General features: G+C 45.3%; 2 protein-coding genes across 16 annotated transcripts in view, besides 2 other annotated features; one reads left to right on the forward strand and one right to left on the reverse strand.

The window, feature by feature from the left end:
• Positions 1-3,295: 3,295 nt before the first annotated feature.
• Hscb (HscB iron-sulfur cluster co-chaperone) lies at positions 3,296-14,019 on the reverse strand. Of its 4 annotated transcripts, none has more exons than NR_153348.1 (6): positions 13,722-14,003; positions 10,533-10,629; positions 10,201-10,295; positions 8,881-9,025; positions 5,162-5,209; positions 3,296-3,437 (listed from the first exon to the last, which is right to left on the reverse strand). NR_153348.1 is itself a non-coding variant. In NM_153571.2 (6 exons), the coding sequence occupies exons 1-6, from the start codon at positions 13,952-13,954 to the stop codon at positions 3,346-3,348; spliced, it is 705 nt and encodes a 234-aa protein (NP_705799.2). In that variant the 5' UTR covers positions 13,955-14,003; the 3' UTR covers positions 3,296-3,345. The 4 variants fall into 4 exon arrangements, 3 of the variants coding, with proteins under 3 accessions (NP_705799.2, NP_001346764.1, XP_017176071.1); NM_153571.2 differs by having other exon boundaries at positions 10,206-10,295; NM_001359835.1 differs by lacking the exon at positions 8,881-9,025.
• Positions 12,807-12,836: an enhancer, noted in NCBI's record as "m10b fragment". NCBI's record gives its function as "low activity enhancer in undifferentiated and differentiated mouse ES cells" and the evidence as "EXISTENCE:reporter gene assay evidence [ECO:0000049][PMID:17784790]".
• Positions 12,818-12,825: a nucleotide motif, noted in NCBI's record as "nucleotide motif; motif 10b". NCBI's record gives the evidence for it as "EXISTENCE:motif similarity evidence [ECO:0000028][PMID:17784790]".
• A 6-nt stretch (positions 14,020-14,025) lies between the features above and the next one.
• Chek2 (checkpoint kinase 2) overlaps positions 14,026-17,299 on the forward strand; it is a 34,341-nt gene continuing 31,067 nt past the window's right edge. For 2 of the 12 annotated variants that reach the window (XR_003955671.1, XM_006535069.2), the window contains exons 1-3: positions 14,189-14,274; positions 14,637-14,766; positions 15,432-15,769. Coding sequence is in view for 6 of the 12 variants with exons in the window: in XM_006535069.2 (XP_006535132.1) it covers positions 15,439-15,769 (331 nt within the window). In the remaining 6 variants the exon portion in view is untranslated. Of the gene's footprint in view, positions 14,275-14,636; positions 14,767-15,431; positions 15,770-17,299 lie in introns of all 12 variants that reach the window. The other 10 variants (NM_016681.4, NM_001363308.1, XM_006535070.2 and 7 more) reach the window with 9 other exon arrangements.

Here is a 17,299-nt window from a genome sequence, read left to right on the forward strand (position 1 = left end):
AGTCATTTTATTTTTTTCCTTTAGAAAATCAGAAAAAAAAAAAAAAAAAAAAAAAGGGGGGGCTGGTGAGATGGCTCAGTGGGTAAGAGCACCCGACTGCTCTTCCGAAGGTCTGAAGTTCAAATCCCAGCAACCACATGGTGGCTCACAACCACCCGTAATGAGATCTGATGCCCTCTTCTGGTGTATCTGAAGACAACTACAGTGTACTTACATATAATAAATAAATAAATCTTTAAAAAAAAAAAAAAAAAAAAAAAAAAAAAAGAAAATCAGGCTGGCTATGAATCTTGTTTTACTTGCCTTCAAGGAACCCAGACAGACCTCTTCTTCTTCCCTCACGTTAGAGACACTCCATGCTGGTCTAATTCACTCAGATCCTACTTCATACAGAGCCTGTCCCAACAAAGGGCTCAGCACAGCTGCTAAAGCTGCACCCCAGTCTGGAGGTCTCTCTGGGCCAGGTTGTCCCTAAGTGTCTGTGAACACTGACCTAGGAGGCACTGTGAACTGGGCATCGGACACTTCTTTCCTCATACCATGTCCCCTCAGAATGCCTGTCCCTCTTCTCTTGTCCTCCAATCCAACATCCGTGAGACCCCCGTTGGTGATGACCCAGTGTGTCTACTGGGTCACAAAAGCCTGATTCTCAGGGCTGGTAAGATGGTTCAGGGGGTAAAAGCACGGACTGCTCTTCCAAAGGTCCTGAGTTCAAATCCCAGCAACCACATGGTGGCTCACAACCACCCGTAATAAGATCTGACGCCCTCTTCTGGTGCTGTCTATAGACAGCTACAGTGTACTTATTTATAATAATAAGTCTTTGGGCTGGACAAGCAGGGGACTGAGCGAGCTGGCTGACCTGAGCAAGCAGAGGTCCTAAATTCAATTCCCAACAACCACATGAATTGGGAAGGACTTAGGCTGCAAATGATTCTTTAGGAAGTTGTTTTATTGCATTCCTCATTGCCGTGGGGCCTGGACCTGACTTTTAAAATTAAGATGGGATTCTCTGCATAAATATTTCTTGGAATTGTATGATTAGAATGTTCTGTTTGAAACTGTAATCTTTTCTGTACCAGAGACAGAAAACCCACTTGCCTCCCCTCCATGCCTGGAAGTGAATCAAGGGCTTAGACTAAGTTCCCAAATATCCAGGAAGCAGTGGAGTCGCTCTGAGTATGCAAACTGACAAGAGTGGGCTGTCGGGTGTGAAACACATGTTCCCAGCAAGAAGCAAACCAGACTTTCTGAAGGAGTTGACTGATTAGAACTTCCAAGCTTTTGGAAGGTTACATGTCCAGAGCCTGGACTTTCTTTAGTTCCCTAACAGTCATTCCTCATCCACCAGTGTCAGACTTAATGTTCTGTGACCTGCACAGAAAAGCCTTTTGGAATGTATTCACTTAACAAAACTGTGGTTTCGACCAGCCAAAGGGCTAAGAGGGCCATCAGACAGCACCTGAGGCCTTTCTCTGCTTTGCTGTAACTCCTTGTTAATGATTCTGAGACCAATGTGGAAGGAGCTTTGATTTATGACTTTGTTCCTTTGCTATAAAAACTTCATGAAGCCGCTACCACACTGGAACATGGACTCTGATCTGTGTTCCTAGGCCGCGCTCATTCACATCTGGCTCCAGAATAAACTCCCTTTAACCTGCTTTGAGGTGAGTTACGTTTTTGAGGTATGGACCAGACAGCGTAAAACATGGCTGCAGTTACAAGATTCATTCTCATTCTTGTGGTTTTTTTTTTTTTTTTTTCTTTTTATATCCCCGATCTTTTTTTTTTTTTTTTTTAATTTGCAGTGGGATAACATTATCTAGAAGGAGAATCCTAGGTGGCTTGGCTTGTTCCCAAACAGAATTCCCAAGGCTGAAGAAAAGAAGTGGGTTATACATCTTCCTGAAGGCCAGGCCACCAGAAAGCAGCTGTGGTTGTTAGGCAGAGGGAAACCCATTGCTGGCCCCGGCCTACTTTCTGTTTCATACTCTCCTCTCCGGCCACCTGCCCACACTATGATGGCAGAGCTCTGCGGTTAAAATAGAGCTCCTGTAGCCTGTTAAGCCAGACCAAAGTTCATCCTGGGAACCAATGAGTTTACTCGTCACTTACAGATGGATGGTGACCCTAAAGCAGTACACATAGGAAGATCAGCACCCAGCATGGACAATGACTCCCTCATGGCCGTGTGCTGTAAATATTATCTTGGGGGATTTTACTCTACTTAGACCATACGGTTCCCAAATAAAAGACACAAATCTTTTAAGGCATTAGAGCTGGACAGGTATCAAGCCTCTGTGTTTGTCTATTCCCACTATTACCTGCCATGTTACACCTGGACTGTTCTCATGGCCATGTGCGCCAACCTCATGGCAATTCTTTCTCCCCAAGCCCTGGAGACCTGAGGCCCCACCCATCTTCCTTCTGCCTAGCTACAGGCTATAGGCATCTTTATTAACCAATTTTGGATAACTTGCGGGGCCAGGTTTACACAACAAAAGCTGGTATATGTAAGGATCTGCTCATCTTGGAGCAACCAGATCTTGGGGTACAGAATTTAGCATCTGAATACAAGCAGCACCCGACCAAACGCTACCACTGTATAGATGGGACCCCTCTTCCCTTTGTTCAGCTCTCCCCATTTAGACACTCTTAGCCTCGACAGAAACCTGGAGACCATGTGACCATGGAGGCCACATGCAGTTAGGGCAGAATTGCATGCTGCTGGCTGAGATGAACAGCTGGATACTAAGGAATATCAACATAAGCTGAGCTATGGTGACCTTTTGTAAGCAGGCACAGTTGAACTCTTGAAGATGGTGTGTGTCTATTTGGCTCAGAGAACTGTCTCCACTCCACCTCTCATCTACTAGCCTAGGCCCGGTGCCTACTGTATCACTTATCTGATGAATAACTGAGCACACAAGTTCTGACAGGTACTACACAGACCTTGCCAGCCAATAGTATCTGAGCCATCACTGAACTGAAATCACACAAATGGTTAAAGTCTATCTATTCTTTTTTTTTTTTTTTTTTTGGTTTTTTGAGGCAGGGTTTCTCTGTATAACCCTGGCTGTCCTGGAACTCACTTTGTAGACCAGGCTGGCCTTGAACTCAGAAATCTGCCTGCCTCTGCCTCCCGAGTGCTGGGATTAAAGGCGTGTGCCACCACGCCTGGCTCCTATCTATTCTCTTTGCCTCTTTCTTCCTCACTTTCTGTGGGAACAGGGTTCAAACTCACGGGCTTCCATATGCTAGGCTCCCCCACCCCCATATCTATTTCCAATTAGCAGAAGCCAGAAAAGAAATACAAAGTTTATTTCTAAAACTTTAAGTTAGCAACTAGAGAGGAGTCTTGCTTAGCTTGATCTTTTCTTCTATGTTCGAAAAGTATCTCATCTTTGTCAGGAGTTCCTTGGCTTTTTCAAAGTCACCTGAAACACACAAAGAGATAATGAGACCAGGAAGCAGCCAGTACATCCCAGCTCTGGCATCCGAGGCTGCCAGATCTGAGGGCCCAAAGGCTGTGGCTTCGCTTGAAGGTGAGCGTGCTCTACAGCAACATTTGCCAATGTCTAGATATATTTTTGGCTGCCATAAGCAGGGAAGTAGAAGTGAGACCTACTGGGTGAAAGGCAGGGACGATGTGAAAGATCTTAGCCTCCCTCAGAAAAAAAAAAACAAAACATCATTTCACTAATGTCAGTCAGGTTGAGAAACTCCAACCTAGACAAACACTACACAATGTTAAAGCTAAAGTCAGCCGGGCATAGTGGCGCACACCTTTAATCCCAGCACTCGGGAGGCAGAGGCAGGTGGATTTCTGAGTTCGAGGTCAGACTGGTCTACAAAGTGAGTTCCAGGACAGCCAGAGCTATACAAACCCTGTCTCAAAAAACCAAAAAAAAAAAAAAAAAAAAAAAAAAAAAAAAAAAAGCTAAAGTCAAGGTCTTTTGTAGCCAACCCTGAGAATATTAAATATTAAAAAAGATCAATAATTAAGAGGGTTGGGGAGATGGCTTGGTGTAATGTGCTTGCCACTTAAGCATGAGAGTGCTTGCTGTACATGAAAGCACACTTGGGAACCAGAGGCAGGTGGAGCTCTTAGTTCAAGGCCTGTCTGGTCTACGAAGTGAGTTCCAGGACAGCCAGGGCTACACAGAGAAACCCTGTCTTTTTAAAATCCAACCAACCAAACAAAAAAAAAAATAAACCAGTATATAGAAAATCTAGAGAACCCACCAATAAGTTTGCTTAGAGGATATAAGTTATACGGAAGCAAACTTTAGCTGGTCTCCTATACCAGACCACAGTTAAGGTGGTAGCTCACATTTTTAATCCCAGGACCCAGGAGACAGAGGCAGCAGCCAGGTATACATAAAGTCAGCCAGGGCTATAGATAGAAACCCTATCTAAAGAACCAAAGAAACAAATACCACCACCACCACCAGCACCAGCACCACCAAAGTCCAAACCAAGCCCCCATGTGCCCTGTCCCCTTTGTCCCCTTTTCTGTATCCTTTGTTGCTTCCTGGTCACTCTTCCCCACTGCTGCCCACGTTTTCTTTTCATAAAAGACAATTCATTAGAAATGTGAAGCCGGGCCGGGAGTGGTGGTGCATGCCTTTAATCCCAGCACTTGGGAGGCAGAGGCAGGCAAATTTCTAAATTCAAGGCCAGCCTGGTCTACAGAGTGAGTTCCAGGACAGCCAGGGCTATACAGAGAAACCCTGTCTTGAAAAACCAAAAAAAAAAAAAAAAAAAGAAATGTGAAGTTATTTAATATTTACTGAACAGAAGGTATTTCTATAACTTTCCACCCCCCGAGGAAAAGTCTCAGTGATGATTGAAAACTTGTACCTCCAGTTCCAGGCACTCCAGGGCACCAGGCACACATGCAGTACACATACATGCATGTAGGCAAAACACTCGTAGACATAAATAAAAATAATTAAACAAAGAAAAGAAATAAAATTAATAAGTCTAAAAGGCCCAGTGTGTAAGGCACACACTTGCTGCCGAGTATGACAACCCGGGGGGACTTCATGGTGGACGAAGAGAGCTGACTGTTGCAAGTTGTCCTCTAATCTCCTCGTGATGCCCGCACACCCGCACACCACACACTAAATCAGTGTAAGTTAGAAAAGACATGGAATACCTTGTTCAAAAGCGCTGTTTATATTGTCAGTAAATTCTTTCTGTTTAGCTGAAAGAGAAAAATAAATGTTTTAATTTTCCTATCTAAATAAACTTACAAAGCCTACAATTGTAATTAATAGACTTGTTATATATGAAGACGGTACTTTGTGACCATGCTGCTCTATACAGAGTTAGGACCTGGGTTCAAGGTTTTATGAACTTTGCCTTTCTGTAGTGCTGAGGGCTGTACCAAGGCCCTAGGCATACTGTGCAGTCTCTACCATGGAGTTACACTCTCAGTCCTTGCATCCTTTTGACACAGGGCTTCGCTGTCTGTGTTGGCTAGGCTGGTCTTGAACTCACTATTCTCCTGCCTCTCTTGTGACCGGTTAGCTTCATGCCTGTCTAGCAGCTATTGTTGAATGCAGCACTGACAGGCCCTGTATACATTTTCACCCATGCAAGAAGCGGGGTGAAGGAAGAGAGCTACAGTCTGGATAAATCTCCCTCAAAGATCCTAATGTTGAAAGCTTGGCTGGTGACCTGAGTTGCCAAAAGTTGAGGTGGAGCCTAGTGGGAGGGGCTTAGGATATGAGAGGCAGGTCCTGGAGAGGAATCCTGGGATAAAGACTCTGTTGTTTCTCTCCTGCCACATTCCCAGGAGCAACTGGAACCACCATGGACGGAACCCCTAAAACTGTGAGTCAAGAAAAAGCTTTTCTCTTGTTTTCCAGGAATTTCTTAACTTGAGGGAAAGAGAAGGAACACAGGTGTCAAGTGTGAGCTTTGCCTTTCTTGCAGTCTTCCATATGTTAACAATCCACAGTCATGGCATTTATTTCATTCATTACCAAGTGTTTAGGAAACCACTCATAACATATACAGCCAACCAGGAAAACGAAAACATTTTCATTACATATCGTAGAAGAGAAAGCACCAAGAGCAATACAGGTATGGAGAAATCACCCTTCTATGGTTGCTCATTATAAAGTGAGGATTTTGCAAATATGCAAAAATGACAGCTAGGCAGTAGTGGCCCATGCCTTTAATCCCAGCACTTGGGAGGCAGAGGCAGGCTGATTTCTGAGTTCGAGGCCAGCCTGGTCTACAAGAGTGAGTTCCAGGACAGCCAGGGCTACACAGAGAAACCCTGTCCAAAGTTCCAAAGACGCAACTATCACTGCTTATTTTTCTCTTCTAACATTTATAGCCGGTAAAGATCATCCTTGTGTTGCCTAATTTTATGTCAACTTGATGCAAGTTTGAGTCATCTGAGAGGAGGAAACCTTCACTGGGCTATAGGTAAGCCTGCAGAGCATTTTCTTTTTAAGAATGATCTATGTGTATTGGTGTCTTACCTGCCTGTATGTATGTCTGTGGGAGGTGTCAGCTCCCTGGAGCTAGAGTTACAGACAGTTGTGAGTTGCCGTGTGGTTGCTGGGAACTGAACCCAAATGTTCTGGAAGAGCTGCCAGTGCTCGTAAGTGCTGAGCCATCTCTCCAGCCCCAGAGTATTTCCTTCCTTCCTGCCTTCCTGCCTTCCTTCCTTCCTTCATTTCTTTTTTGAGTATTTTCTTATTTAATAATTGATGGGGAGGGCACAGCCCATTGTGGATGGCATCCCTAGGCAGGTGGGTCTAGGCAGACATCTCCAAGCTGAGCAAGCCAGTAAGCAGCATTTCCACATGGCTCCTACCCTGACATCCCTCAGTGATTGACTGTTACTGGAAAATCTGAGTGTAAATATTTATTTCAATAAACCATCCTCAACCGGGCATGGAGGCTCACGCCTTTAATCCCAGCACTGGGGAGGCAGAGGTAGGCAGATTTCTGAGTTCGAGGCCAGCCTGGTCTACAAAGTGAGTTCCAGGACAGCCAAGGCTACACAGAGAAACCTTGTCTGGAAAAATCAAAACAAACAAACAAACAAACAAACAAAAAAACCCCATCCTCTCCAAGTTGCTTTAGATCATGGTGTTTTATCACAGCAATAGAAACCATAACTATGACAACCCTCAGCTGTGAGAGGGTCTCATTCAGTTAGCTAAGGGCATTATGTGCAAAAAAATGGGGAAAGGACTTCTGCTTGAATGACAGCAGGACACAGTTACACCTTTAACCGCAGCACTGAGGGAGGCGGGAGAATCAGTTTAAAGTCATTCTTAGTTCCAGTAGTGGGTTTAAAGCCACCCTAGGTTACACAAGACTGTTCAGGACATACACAAAAAACAACAAACCCAGTAAAATAAAGTGCTCAGTGGTCGAGCACTTACCCAACAGATTTAGGTTCCTTCTCTGTGTAGCCCTGGCTGTCCTGGAACTCACTCTGTAGACCAGGCTGGCCTCGAACTCAGAAATCTGCCTGCCTCTGCCTCCCAAGTGTTGGTATTAAAGGTGTGCACCACCACACCCGGCTAGATTTAGATTCCTAACAGAAGAAAAATATTTAAGACTGTGATATAAAAATCCAACCTAAGTGGGTGGAGATGGTACATACCTTTAATTTCAACAACCAGGAGACAGAGACGGGTGGATGCCTGAGTTTCAAGCTAGCCTGGTCTACAGAGCAAGTTCCAGGACAGCCAGGGCTACACAGAGAAACCCTGTCAAAAAAACCAAAAAAACCCAAAAAACCCCAAAAAAACAAACAAACCAATCCAACCTAAGCTTTTGGCCCACTGTTCTGTTCTACAATGTGTGTGTGTGTGTGTGTGTGTGTGTGTGTGTGTGTGTGTGTGTGTATGCAAGTATTGTGTAGGTCAGAAGTCATTTGTGTGTTACTCCTCAGGCAACACCCAACTTTTATTTTATTTTTAAAATGACATTAATTACTTAGAGTGAGAGAGTACTTGGTTGGGTGTGTGTGGGTGTTTGTGTGTTGTGTGTGCCCCAGCAGCTGTGTGGAAGTCAGAGACAGCATGTGGAATTGTGGGGATTGAACTCAAGTTCTCCTGGTTGTGCACCACGCACACATGTACACAAACACCTTATGACCCCAGGCCTTGCCCTGTAGCAGCTCTGTGTGTCAGTCTCCACCTTTGGGCCAGTTCTGTGAAATAACTAACTAGACCTATATCCCCTGCAGGCTTTCTAGTGACCCTTGACTGATACACCATGGAATGAAATGGAAACTGAACAGGCTGGGTCAGAAGGTCAGGGTTTAGGCGATTGCTCTGCTGCAGATCTGTGTGATCCTGGGGCATTTTTACTAACTTCTACCAACTAGCGGGGTCATTTTCATCCCCAGAAATAACGACAGCATGTAAATAGCATGCTAGATAGAAGCAACTGTTGCAATACTTGGAGTATGATTACATTATTTTTTTTTATTTTGTTTTTTCCGAGACAGGGTTTCTCTGTATAGCCTTGGCTGTCCTGGTTGATTACACTCTTGCTTAAAGCTATCTTCCAAAGTCAGTTCTTGCATGACAATTAAGGCCAAGAAGTGATTTTCTTCCTTCCTTCCTTTTTTTTTTTTAAAGACTTATTTATTTTATGTTTATGAGTACACTGTTACTCTGTTCAGACACACCAGAAGAGAGCATCGGATCCCATTACAGATGGTTCTGAGTTACCCTGTAGTTGCTGGGAATTGAACTCAGGACCTCTGGAAGAGTTCTTAACCGCTGAGCCATCTCTTTACCCCCCCAGCAAGTGTTTTCCTTCTCATTTCCCCTCTAATGTGGCCGTGTCCTCCTTGGGGAAATTAAGCATATTTATTATCATTTTTCCCTTTACCTCTGACAGTGGCTTCTATCTCTTCCATGGCGGCCTCACTTTGGGCGTCTGCGAGTCTTTCATTGATTTCCATGATTTCCACAAGGAACTGACTGTCTGCTTTGTAATCTGTCCCTTCAGGAATTTCTATTCCCTGGAGCTTTAGCTATTGGGGAGGAGCACAAAGAAAAGGAGTTTGGTTAGGAAACATTCAGTGTTAAGTAAATACTGCTCACTCCTTCAGAGTACACGGCACTCCTGGGGGAAGCCTTGAGTGTCAGGTGAAATGGAGCCCAGAGCCTAGTACATGCTAAATAAGCACTGTGTCCCTTCAGAAACTTGAGCTGTCCTAGTAACAGTGAGTGCTGGTATAGGACCTCACTCTGCTGAATGTACCATCAAAGCGATGGTTGGTACCTCACACATCTCAGATGTTAAGTGAGTCTTTATAAACTTTCCCTCCAGTTCTAAAATCGCCTAGATGTCCTTACAAAAAGACTCCCAAGTACTCTTTTTTTCTTTTTTCCTTTTTTTTAGTTTTTCTTTTTCTTTTCTTTCCTTTTTTTTTTTTTTTTTTTTTTTTTTTTTTCCGAGACAGGGTTTCTCTGTATAGCCGTGGCTGGCCTCGAACTCAGAAATCTGCCTGCCTCTGCCTCCCAAGTGCTGGGATTAAAGGCAGGCGCCACTATGCCCAGCCCAAGTACTCTTATCAAATTCATTGAAAATAGTTAAAGCAATAGTTAAAGCACTACAATCAGGGGTGACATTAGGATATGCAAAAGGATCCAGGTCTGGCTTGGTGTGGGGCTGCATCCCAAGTTACTCAGGAGGCTGAGGCAGGAAGATCACATGTCAATTCCAGCCTGGGCAGCTGAGTGAGACTGGTTCAAAAAGTAACAAGGCAGCTGGGGATATAGTTGAGTGGATTCAAAACCTAGTACCATCAAAGCGAACAAGCAAACAAATGGAAGCAAGCAAATGAAAGAAAATCCAGTAATCATCAAGCAGGGGCCATAGCTCAGTTCAGAGTGCTTCCTTAGCACAAGGCACTAGGTTCAATACCCAGTACTGAAGGAAAAGAAAAATTAGGAACGAGCTGGATGTGGGTGTGGTGAAGCAAGAGAATTAATAACCTGGAGCCAGCCTGGGCTACAACCAGTGATGTTTTCTTTCAAAGGAAAATACAAACAAACAAGATGGATTTACAAAGAACACTGATTATTCTTGCATAAAAATTTAAAATTTTTTTTCTTTCTTTCCTTTCCTTTTCCCATCATTTGCTTCCTGGACCAGGCTAGGTCTCATACAGAGGAGTCCCAGACAGATGGGTTGGGAAATCACCTTACAAGATATAGTCCTCTGGTCAGGGGAGCCTGAAGAGTCTTATAGGCATCATTCACCAGGGTGGAGTGCTTGTCAGAGAAGTGTTTTTCAGTCTGTTCACAGAAGTAAAAACAGTTTTATCATTACAAGAGCTGGTCAAGCTGGCGTGTGTTCCGTTATCTGGGAAGCCAGATAAAAGCTGGGAGGAAATGACAGCTCTGGGGCCTGGCTGTCTAGGGGCAGGCTGCCACAGGGTGGAGCTAGCAGCCCAACTCTTTCCCAGAGCAACAGAGCTACCCACCCAGTTGTGCCCATACATGGGGACTATTGGGGGGAGGGTCAGTAAATACCTGAGACTTTTGGCTGAAGAAATCTGGGTGGACAAGCCGCTGCAGTTGCTGGTACCTGTGCTGAAGTTTCGTAACGTCCACCCTGAAGGAGCGGTTGCTGGAAGAAAACCAGATATCATTCATAGTTCCAGCCATTTACTACAGTCTGGTTCTGCTCTCGGGGAGGATGCAATAAACGCGTAAACAAAGGTTATTTTTAAGACCTGGTAGCTGCAATGAAGGGAAACAGAACAGGTTCGGAAGAGGTGGTATAGGTATGACATCAGAGAGGAGACCCAAAGGAGCGAAGATCAGAAAGGGACATGAGCGGAGAGACGACACTGACCTGGCTGGAAGGTCGATAGCTTGACGCATTAAGGGAGGTTAGTGTAATGCATGGTAAACTCTTGGTGACTGAGGGTCTCTATAGGTTGGGCAAGAACTTTAGTGTCAAGCCACTCCCTACTGCCAGGCCTCTTTTTATTTTTTATAAAAAAAGATGGATTAATTTATTTAATCTATGTGAGTACACTCTTGATCTCTTCAGACATACCAGAAGAAGGCATCAGATCCCATCACGGGTGGTTGTGAGCCACCATGCGGTTGCTGGGAGTTGAACTCAGGACCTCTGGAAGAGCAGCCAGTGCTCTTAACCACTGAGCCATCTCTCCAGCCCCTTTTTACTTTTTTATTTTCTAAAAGATTTATTTATTTATTATATGTTAGTACACTGTAGCTGTCTTCAGACACCCCAGAAGAGGGTGTCAGATGTCATTAAGGATGGTTTGTGAGCCATCATGTGGTTGCTGGGATTTGAACTCAGGACCTTCGGAAGAGCAGTCAGTGCTCTTAACCGCTGAGCCATCTCTCCTGCCCCACTTTTTTATTTTCTTATTGGTTATTTTCTTTATTTACATTTCAAATGTTTTACTTTTTGAGACAGAGTTTCTTGTTCTGTTTTTTGTTTTTTTTTGTTTGTTTGTTTTTGAGACAGGGTTTCTCTGTATAGTCCTGGCTGTCCTGGAACTCACTTTGTAGACCAGGCTGGCCTTGAACTCAGAAATCCATCTGCCTCTGCCTCCCAAGGCGTGGGCCACCAACATCACCCTCAAGACAACACTTTAGCCTTCTTTATAGGTGGGCTAACAGGTATGTCATTGGGTCTAGAGCCTTGGCATTACAAAATTTGGGTGTGGGAGAGGGAGAGGGGGAGGGGGAGGGGGAGGGGAAGGGGGAGGGGGGAGAGAGAGAGAGAGAGAGAGAGAGAGAGAGAGAGAAATAGAGCTAGAAATACCTTATAGACTCCAAACTTGCTATATAGCCAAGTTTAGCAACTTAAAAAAGAAATCCTGGGTGTTACTCAATTGCCCAGGGCTGAAAATTTTGCTCCTCCTCCTTTAGCTTCCTGAGTAGTTGGAATTACAGATAGAGACTACTATACAGAGCCTTTGATAACTAGAAGCAGGTATTCTTTATTTATTTTTGTTTTTTTAGAGAAAGGGTTTCTCTGTGTAGCCCTGGCTGTCCTGGAACTCACTCTGTAGACCAGGCTGGCCTTGAATTCAGAAATCCGCCTGCCCCTGCCTCCCATGTGCTGGGATTAAAGGTGTGCGTCACCACTGCTCAGCTTTTTTTTTTTTTTTTTTTTTTATTCTTTTAAAGCATAGTCCTGGGATTTGAACCCAAACCTTGGCTAATACAAGGATGTGTTTTATCACCACTATGAAGTAAGGATTCAGCACTCCTTTCTTTCCAGGGAGTGATTCCAACTGAGTCTGTGCAGTCTGCTACTGTGCAGCCCTGACTGTAGGATGCAAACTGGACTCTGTATCTTTTTGCTTTTGTCTGGAGGTTGGGATCATAGTTGAGTACAGCCACAGCGGGCCCTCCCATTTTAATCTTTAGTTCAACTCTGCGCACACTTCGGTACCTCTCCAATCTCTGAGACAGGGGAGGAAAAAGGCAGAGTGGAGGGGCTGGAGAGATGGCTCAGTGGTTAAGAGCACAGACTGCTCTTCCAGAGGTCCTGAGTTCAATTCCCAGCAACCACATGGTGACTCACAGCTATCCGTAATGAGATCTGATGCCCTCTTCGGGTGTGTCTGAAGACAGCTACAGTGTACTTACATACAATCAATAAGTCTTAAAAAAAGAGAAAAGGCAGGGGGGGGGGGACAAAGTACAGAGAACACTTCTTGGTGTCTCTCCCTCAAATTCTCAGCCTGAATTAAATTTTTGTTTTCTTGAGACAGGGTCTCACTGCTTAGCCTATGTTGGGTTCCCACTTTTGACCCTTTTCCTTCAGCCTACTGAACACTGGGATTTTAGACATAGGCTACTACACTAGGTTTGTTTTGTTCTTAATTGCTTTCGGTTTTTGAGACCTAGTCTCATGTAGCCCAGAGTCTCATCAAACGTACAGGCTCAGCTGTACCCTCTGAGTGCTGGACTCACAGGCATAACACCAACACACCTGGCTTGTTTTGTATTTATTTTCTCCGTTAAATAAATAATTTATTTGCGATGAGATGTTCCCTATTTGTGTGGTTGGCCTCCAAGTGGGGTATCATCTCCTACGGTTGTCTAGCATGCTTTTAATCCTGGCATTGGTGAGGCAGAGGGGGTTGGTGGAATTCCAGGCAGGCCAGGCGAGACTTCAAGGTGAGGCTAAATTAAAAAACAAACAAACAAACAAACAAAAACCTCTCCCAGTTCCTGTAAGTTTGGCCAATGGATTTTCCAGAAGTCTCAGCCCTCAAACCTCCCTATACCGTAAACTTGTCCGTTTCTGTTTGTTGATGTTTAAAAACAAGGTCCTTGTAGCTACTGCTAGTCTTGAATTCCTGAACCTGTGTTTTCCACTTTACAAGTGCTTAGATCACAGACAGGCATCTGCAACTTCACTCCTGTTTGACCCCCGCCTCCACCCTTATCTTCTCTCCAGTCTGTAACTTTATTTCCTCTCCGTCTCAGGAAAACTCCTAAAATCTCACTAGGTACTACTTATACCTATGGCCTACACTTATCCATCTTTGTAGTTGTTTTGAATCAGTCTCGGCAAATTGCCTAAGATGGCTTTGAACTGTGGTCCTCAGCCTCAGACCCCCCCAAGCTGGCTGGAAATTACAGCCCCGCAGACGCGGCCCCAAGCCTAGATCGCTCGGGTTACGAAGCCCGAGCTGCTTTCCCGTCACGACGCGCCGCCCGTACCAGTTCATGAGGCTGAAGTAGTCACGAGTGGGGTCAGGAGGCTGCAGAGCGCGGCAGTGTGAGCAGAAGAACTCATCCCCACACCCGACTTCCCTTGCGTGACCGCAGTTCCAGCACTGCGGTGCAATGCTCTTCCCCGCGGCGGCATTGCTGCCCAAAAGTCTCCTTCCCAGGAACCCTGCCAGCCGCACCTCCCACACACCCAGCAGGGCACGGGCTCCGCATCCCCACATTGGGACGGCCGCTCGCTGACCTAGGTAGCAAGACCCGAGGGAAAGGAGGAAAGACCGTCTCGCTGCTGATTGGTTAAGGGAGTCGAGGAGGCGGGATTAGCCGCGGGAAACCAAGACGTCGAGTCCCGTTCTGCATGTTAAACTACAACTCCCAGCAAGCCTTGAGACTAATCGCGGCAGTCATCTTCGGGCTTTCTTACTGGTCCTGCCGGGGAGGAAGGCTTTTTGATTGGTTGAGGGTGGAGTTTGTATCCGTAGGTTTAGCGCCACTCCACTGGCGGAGGCTGTGCAGTGTTTGCGGCTCCTGGTGGTCTCACGCGGTGAGTCATAAGTGGGAAACTTTAAGTGTTTGAGGAGTCGAATACCGTTCTCATGCTTCTTGTGCAAATGGGCCCTCTGCAGCTTCCGCTTTGTCTGCTTTCTTGTGCGAGCGAGGGGGCGCTGTGCATAGTCAATTCTTCCTTTTTATCTGCCCTTGGGGCGCGCGGGGGGGAAGCGGGGGGGAAGTTCACTTTCCTTGTTCCTTGTGAGCTGAAACAGGTCTGGGCACATAGGAAGGCACAACGCCGGGCTGTTCGTTGCCAGAGCGAAGTAGTTTTCATAACGAACATTATAAATGTTCATGCCAGCCCCTAGATGGCTTTCCCCAAATACCTACTGAGAACCCGATCTTCGCTGCTAGGCTCTGCAGGAACTGAAGAGGGTACGTCTGCATACTCAGCATACGTGAGGGGTAGGATGGCAAGGAATGGATAGGAGACAACCAAGCCATTCTCAGCTTCTGTACATGAAGGAAGATGGTGTAATGCTTTGTAAGTGGCCTCTGGAATTCTATTCATAATCCTGGGATTTTGCTATGGTCACTTTTTTTTCTCCCCACTCATGAATGGGCCTGTCTTTCATTTTGAGGTGGTCATAATGTGCCCGTTCCTTTAAATTTCTTTATGTATTTTTTTTAATCACGTGTCTAAGTCTGTGCAGTGCGCACGGGGGCCAATAGAGGGCATTGTATCACCAAGAGCTGGAATTACAGGTGTTTGTGATCTTTTGGATGTGGGTGCTGGGAACTGTACTCTTGACTCCTTAACTGTCTTCATTTTGTATGTTTGACAATACTGGGAGTGGGATCCAGTACTTTGCTTCTGTTGGAGAAGTGATGAACCATCTACCATTGAGTTATAGCAGCCACATGACTAATTTTGGGTAGAGATTTACTTTACTTTTAATTATGTTATCTGTGTGGGAAAGTGCAAGTGTGAGCTCTGGTGATTGCAGAGGCCAAGATCCACTACAGAGCCACTGACTTTGGAGTTATAGGAAACCTCGAGCTGCCAGATTTGGTGCTGAGAACGTAGGGAAACTTGGGTTCTGCAAGAATAGTATGTGCACTTTCCTGCCGAGTCCTCTCCTGCTCCCTCCCCTTCTCCACTCTCGAATCCAGAGCCTTGTTCCTTATTGTTGGACTCTTGTTTTCGAGGTCGGATATGAAGAGTCATCATCAGTCCCACAGCAGCACCTCCTCGAAGGCTCATGACAGTGCTTCCTGTTCACAGTCCCAGGGTGGCTTCAGCCAGCCCCAAGGCACTCCTTCTCAGTTGCACGAGCTCTCACAGTATCAGGGTTCGTCCAGCTCCTCTACCGGCACAGTGCCGTCCTCCAGCCAGTCCTCGCACTCCAGTTCTGGGACTCTGAGCTCGCTGGAGACAGTGTCTACCCAGGAACTCTGTTCTATTCCTGAGGACCAAGAACCTGAAGAACCTGGTCCTGCCCCTTGGGCTCGGCTATGGGCTCTTCAGGATGGATTCTCCAATCTAGGTAAGGCACTTTGTTATATGATATAGTGTGTGTTCAGAGAAACAGTTAAAGAAGGTGGTTAGGAAAAAAAAAAAGAAGGTGGTTAGGTTGTTGCAGCAGAAGTCTCAGGGCCCCTGTGGTAGAGTTTATCTCCTCCTGGTGGCCCTGTTCATACTGAAGATCAGATTTAGGCCTTACACATAGTAGAGAGCTCTTACATTGAACTACATCCAAGGTCCTATCCCTGGCTACCTTATTTTTATTTTTAAATAGAATCTTGCTAAATTTCATAGGCTAGCCTCAAATTTTTCTTTTTTCTTCAGAAAAAAGATTCTATTGTAGCCTGAGTTAGCCTTGAACTCACTATGTAGCTCAGCCTGGCTGTGAACTTTTGATCTTCCTGCCTCTACTTCCTAAGTGCTGGGTTTATAGGCACACATTTTTATCAGGCTCTACTAGTTTGTTTGTGAGACAAGGAATTCTGCAGCCCAGGTGGGCTTGGAACTCACAGTGTAGTTCCTTGGGGCCTTGAACTTGCATTGATCTTGTCTCAGTTGGGATTACACATATCGACCATATGTGGTTCAAATTTATTCATTTGAATGTGGAGACCTAGCTCATTCTGAGACAGTTTTGAAAGATACTTGTATTAGTCAGGGTTCTCTAGAGGAACAGAACTGATAGAATGAGTATGTATGTATGTATATATAGGGACTAATTAGAGTGGCTTACATGCTATGGTCCAGCTAATTCAACAATGGCTACCCAGGGGAGGTGTAAGAATCCAGTAAGAATCCAGGCAGGATGTCTTAGTTGGTCTTTAGTATACATTACTATCTTGTAGAAGTATGCTCTAGGGGGTTGGAGAGATGGCTCAGTGGTTAAGAGCACTGACTGCTCTTCCAAAGGTCCTGAGTTCAAATCCCAGCAACCATGGTGGCTTGCAACCATCTGTAATGAGATCTGACACCCTCTTTTGGGGTATCTGAAGACAACTACCATGTATTTACATATAATAAATTAAAAAAAAAGTATGCTCACTAGTGCTCAGTGAAGGAATGAACTTGCCAGTAAGAGCGAGATCAAACTGGCAAAGCTTCCTTTTTTCATGCCCATTATATAGGCTGCCAGCAGAAGGTGTGGTCCAGCTTAAAGGTGGATCTTCCCACCTCAAGAGATCTGGATTAGCCCAGATGTGGTAGTAAAAGGAAGCAGAGGCAAAGTGAGCTCTGAGTTTGAGGGTAGCCTGGGAGTTCCAGGATTGCTAGGGCTACACAGAGGGACTCTGTCTCAGAAAAACAAAACAAAACAAAACAAAAAAACCCCCAAACTAGGGGACAGGATCTATTAAATTGGTTACATGATATGGCCTGAATCATCCATTCGTAGTTCTCTTCATGATGGAGAGAGTTAAGACTTAGGAGCTACTCAGTCCACAAGACTAGATGTCTCAGCCAGGAGTGCCAGTTTGGCACTGACAGCCTGGAGGATTCCTAGAGAGCGAGCTGATCTTCACTTTGTATTGGAAAGAAGCAGCGAAGGGCAGTAGCA

Source organism: Mus musculus, chromosome 5 (genome assembly GCF_000001635.26).
Source record: "Mus musculus strain C57BL/6J chromosome 5, GRCm38.p6 C57BL/6J".
Taxonomy (NCBI): domain Eukaryota; kingdom Metazoa; phylum Chordata; class Mammalia; order Rodentia; family Muridae; genus Mus; species Mus musculus.

What these genes read in the sequence shown, in the direction of transcription:
- Hscb (NM_153571.2), bottom strand. Translation starts at nt 13,954, where the DNA reads ATGTGGGGATGCGGAGCCCGTGCCCTGCTGGGTGTGTGGGAGGTGCGG. An exon ending in TACTTCAGCCTCATGAACTG is followed by an intron (nt 10,630 to 13,721) that starts GTACGGGCGGCG and finishes GTTTTCTTCCAG; the next exon opens with CAACCGCTCCTTCAGGGTGG. An exon ending in GATAGAAGCCACTGTCAGAG is followed by an intron (nt 5,210 to 8,880) that starts GTAAAGGGAAAA and finishes TTTCTCTTTCAG; the next exon opens with CTAAACAGAAAGAATTTACT.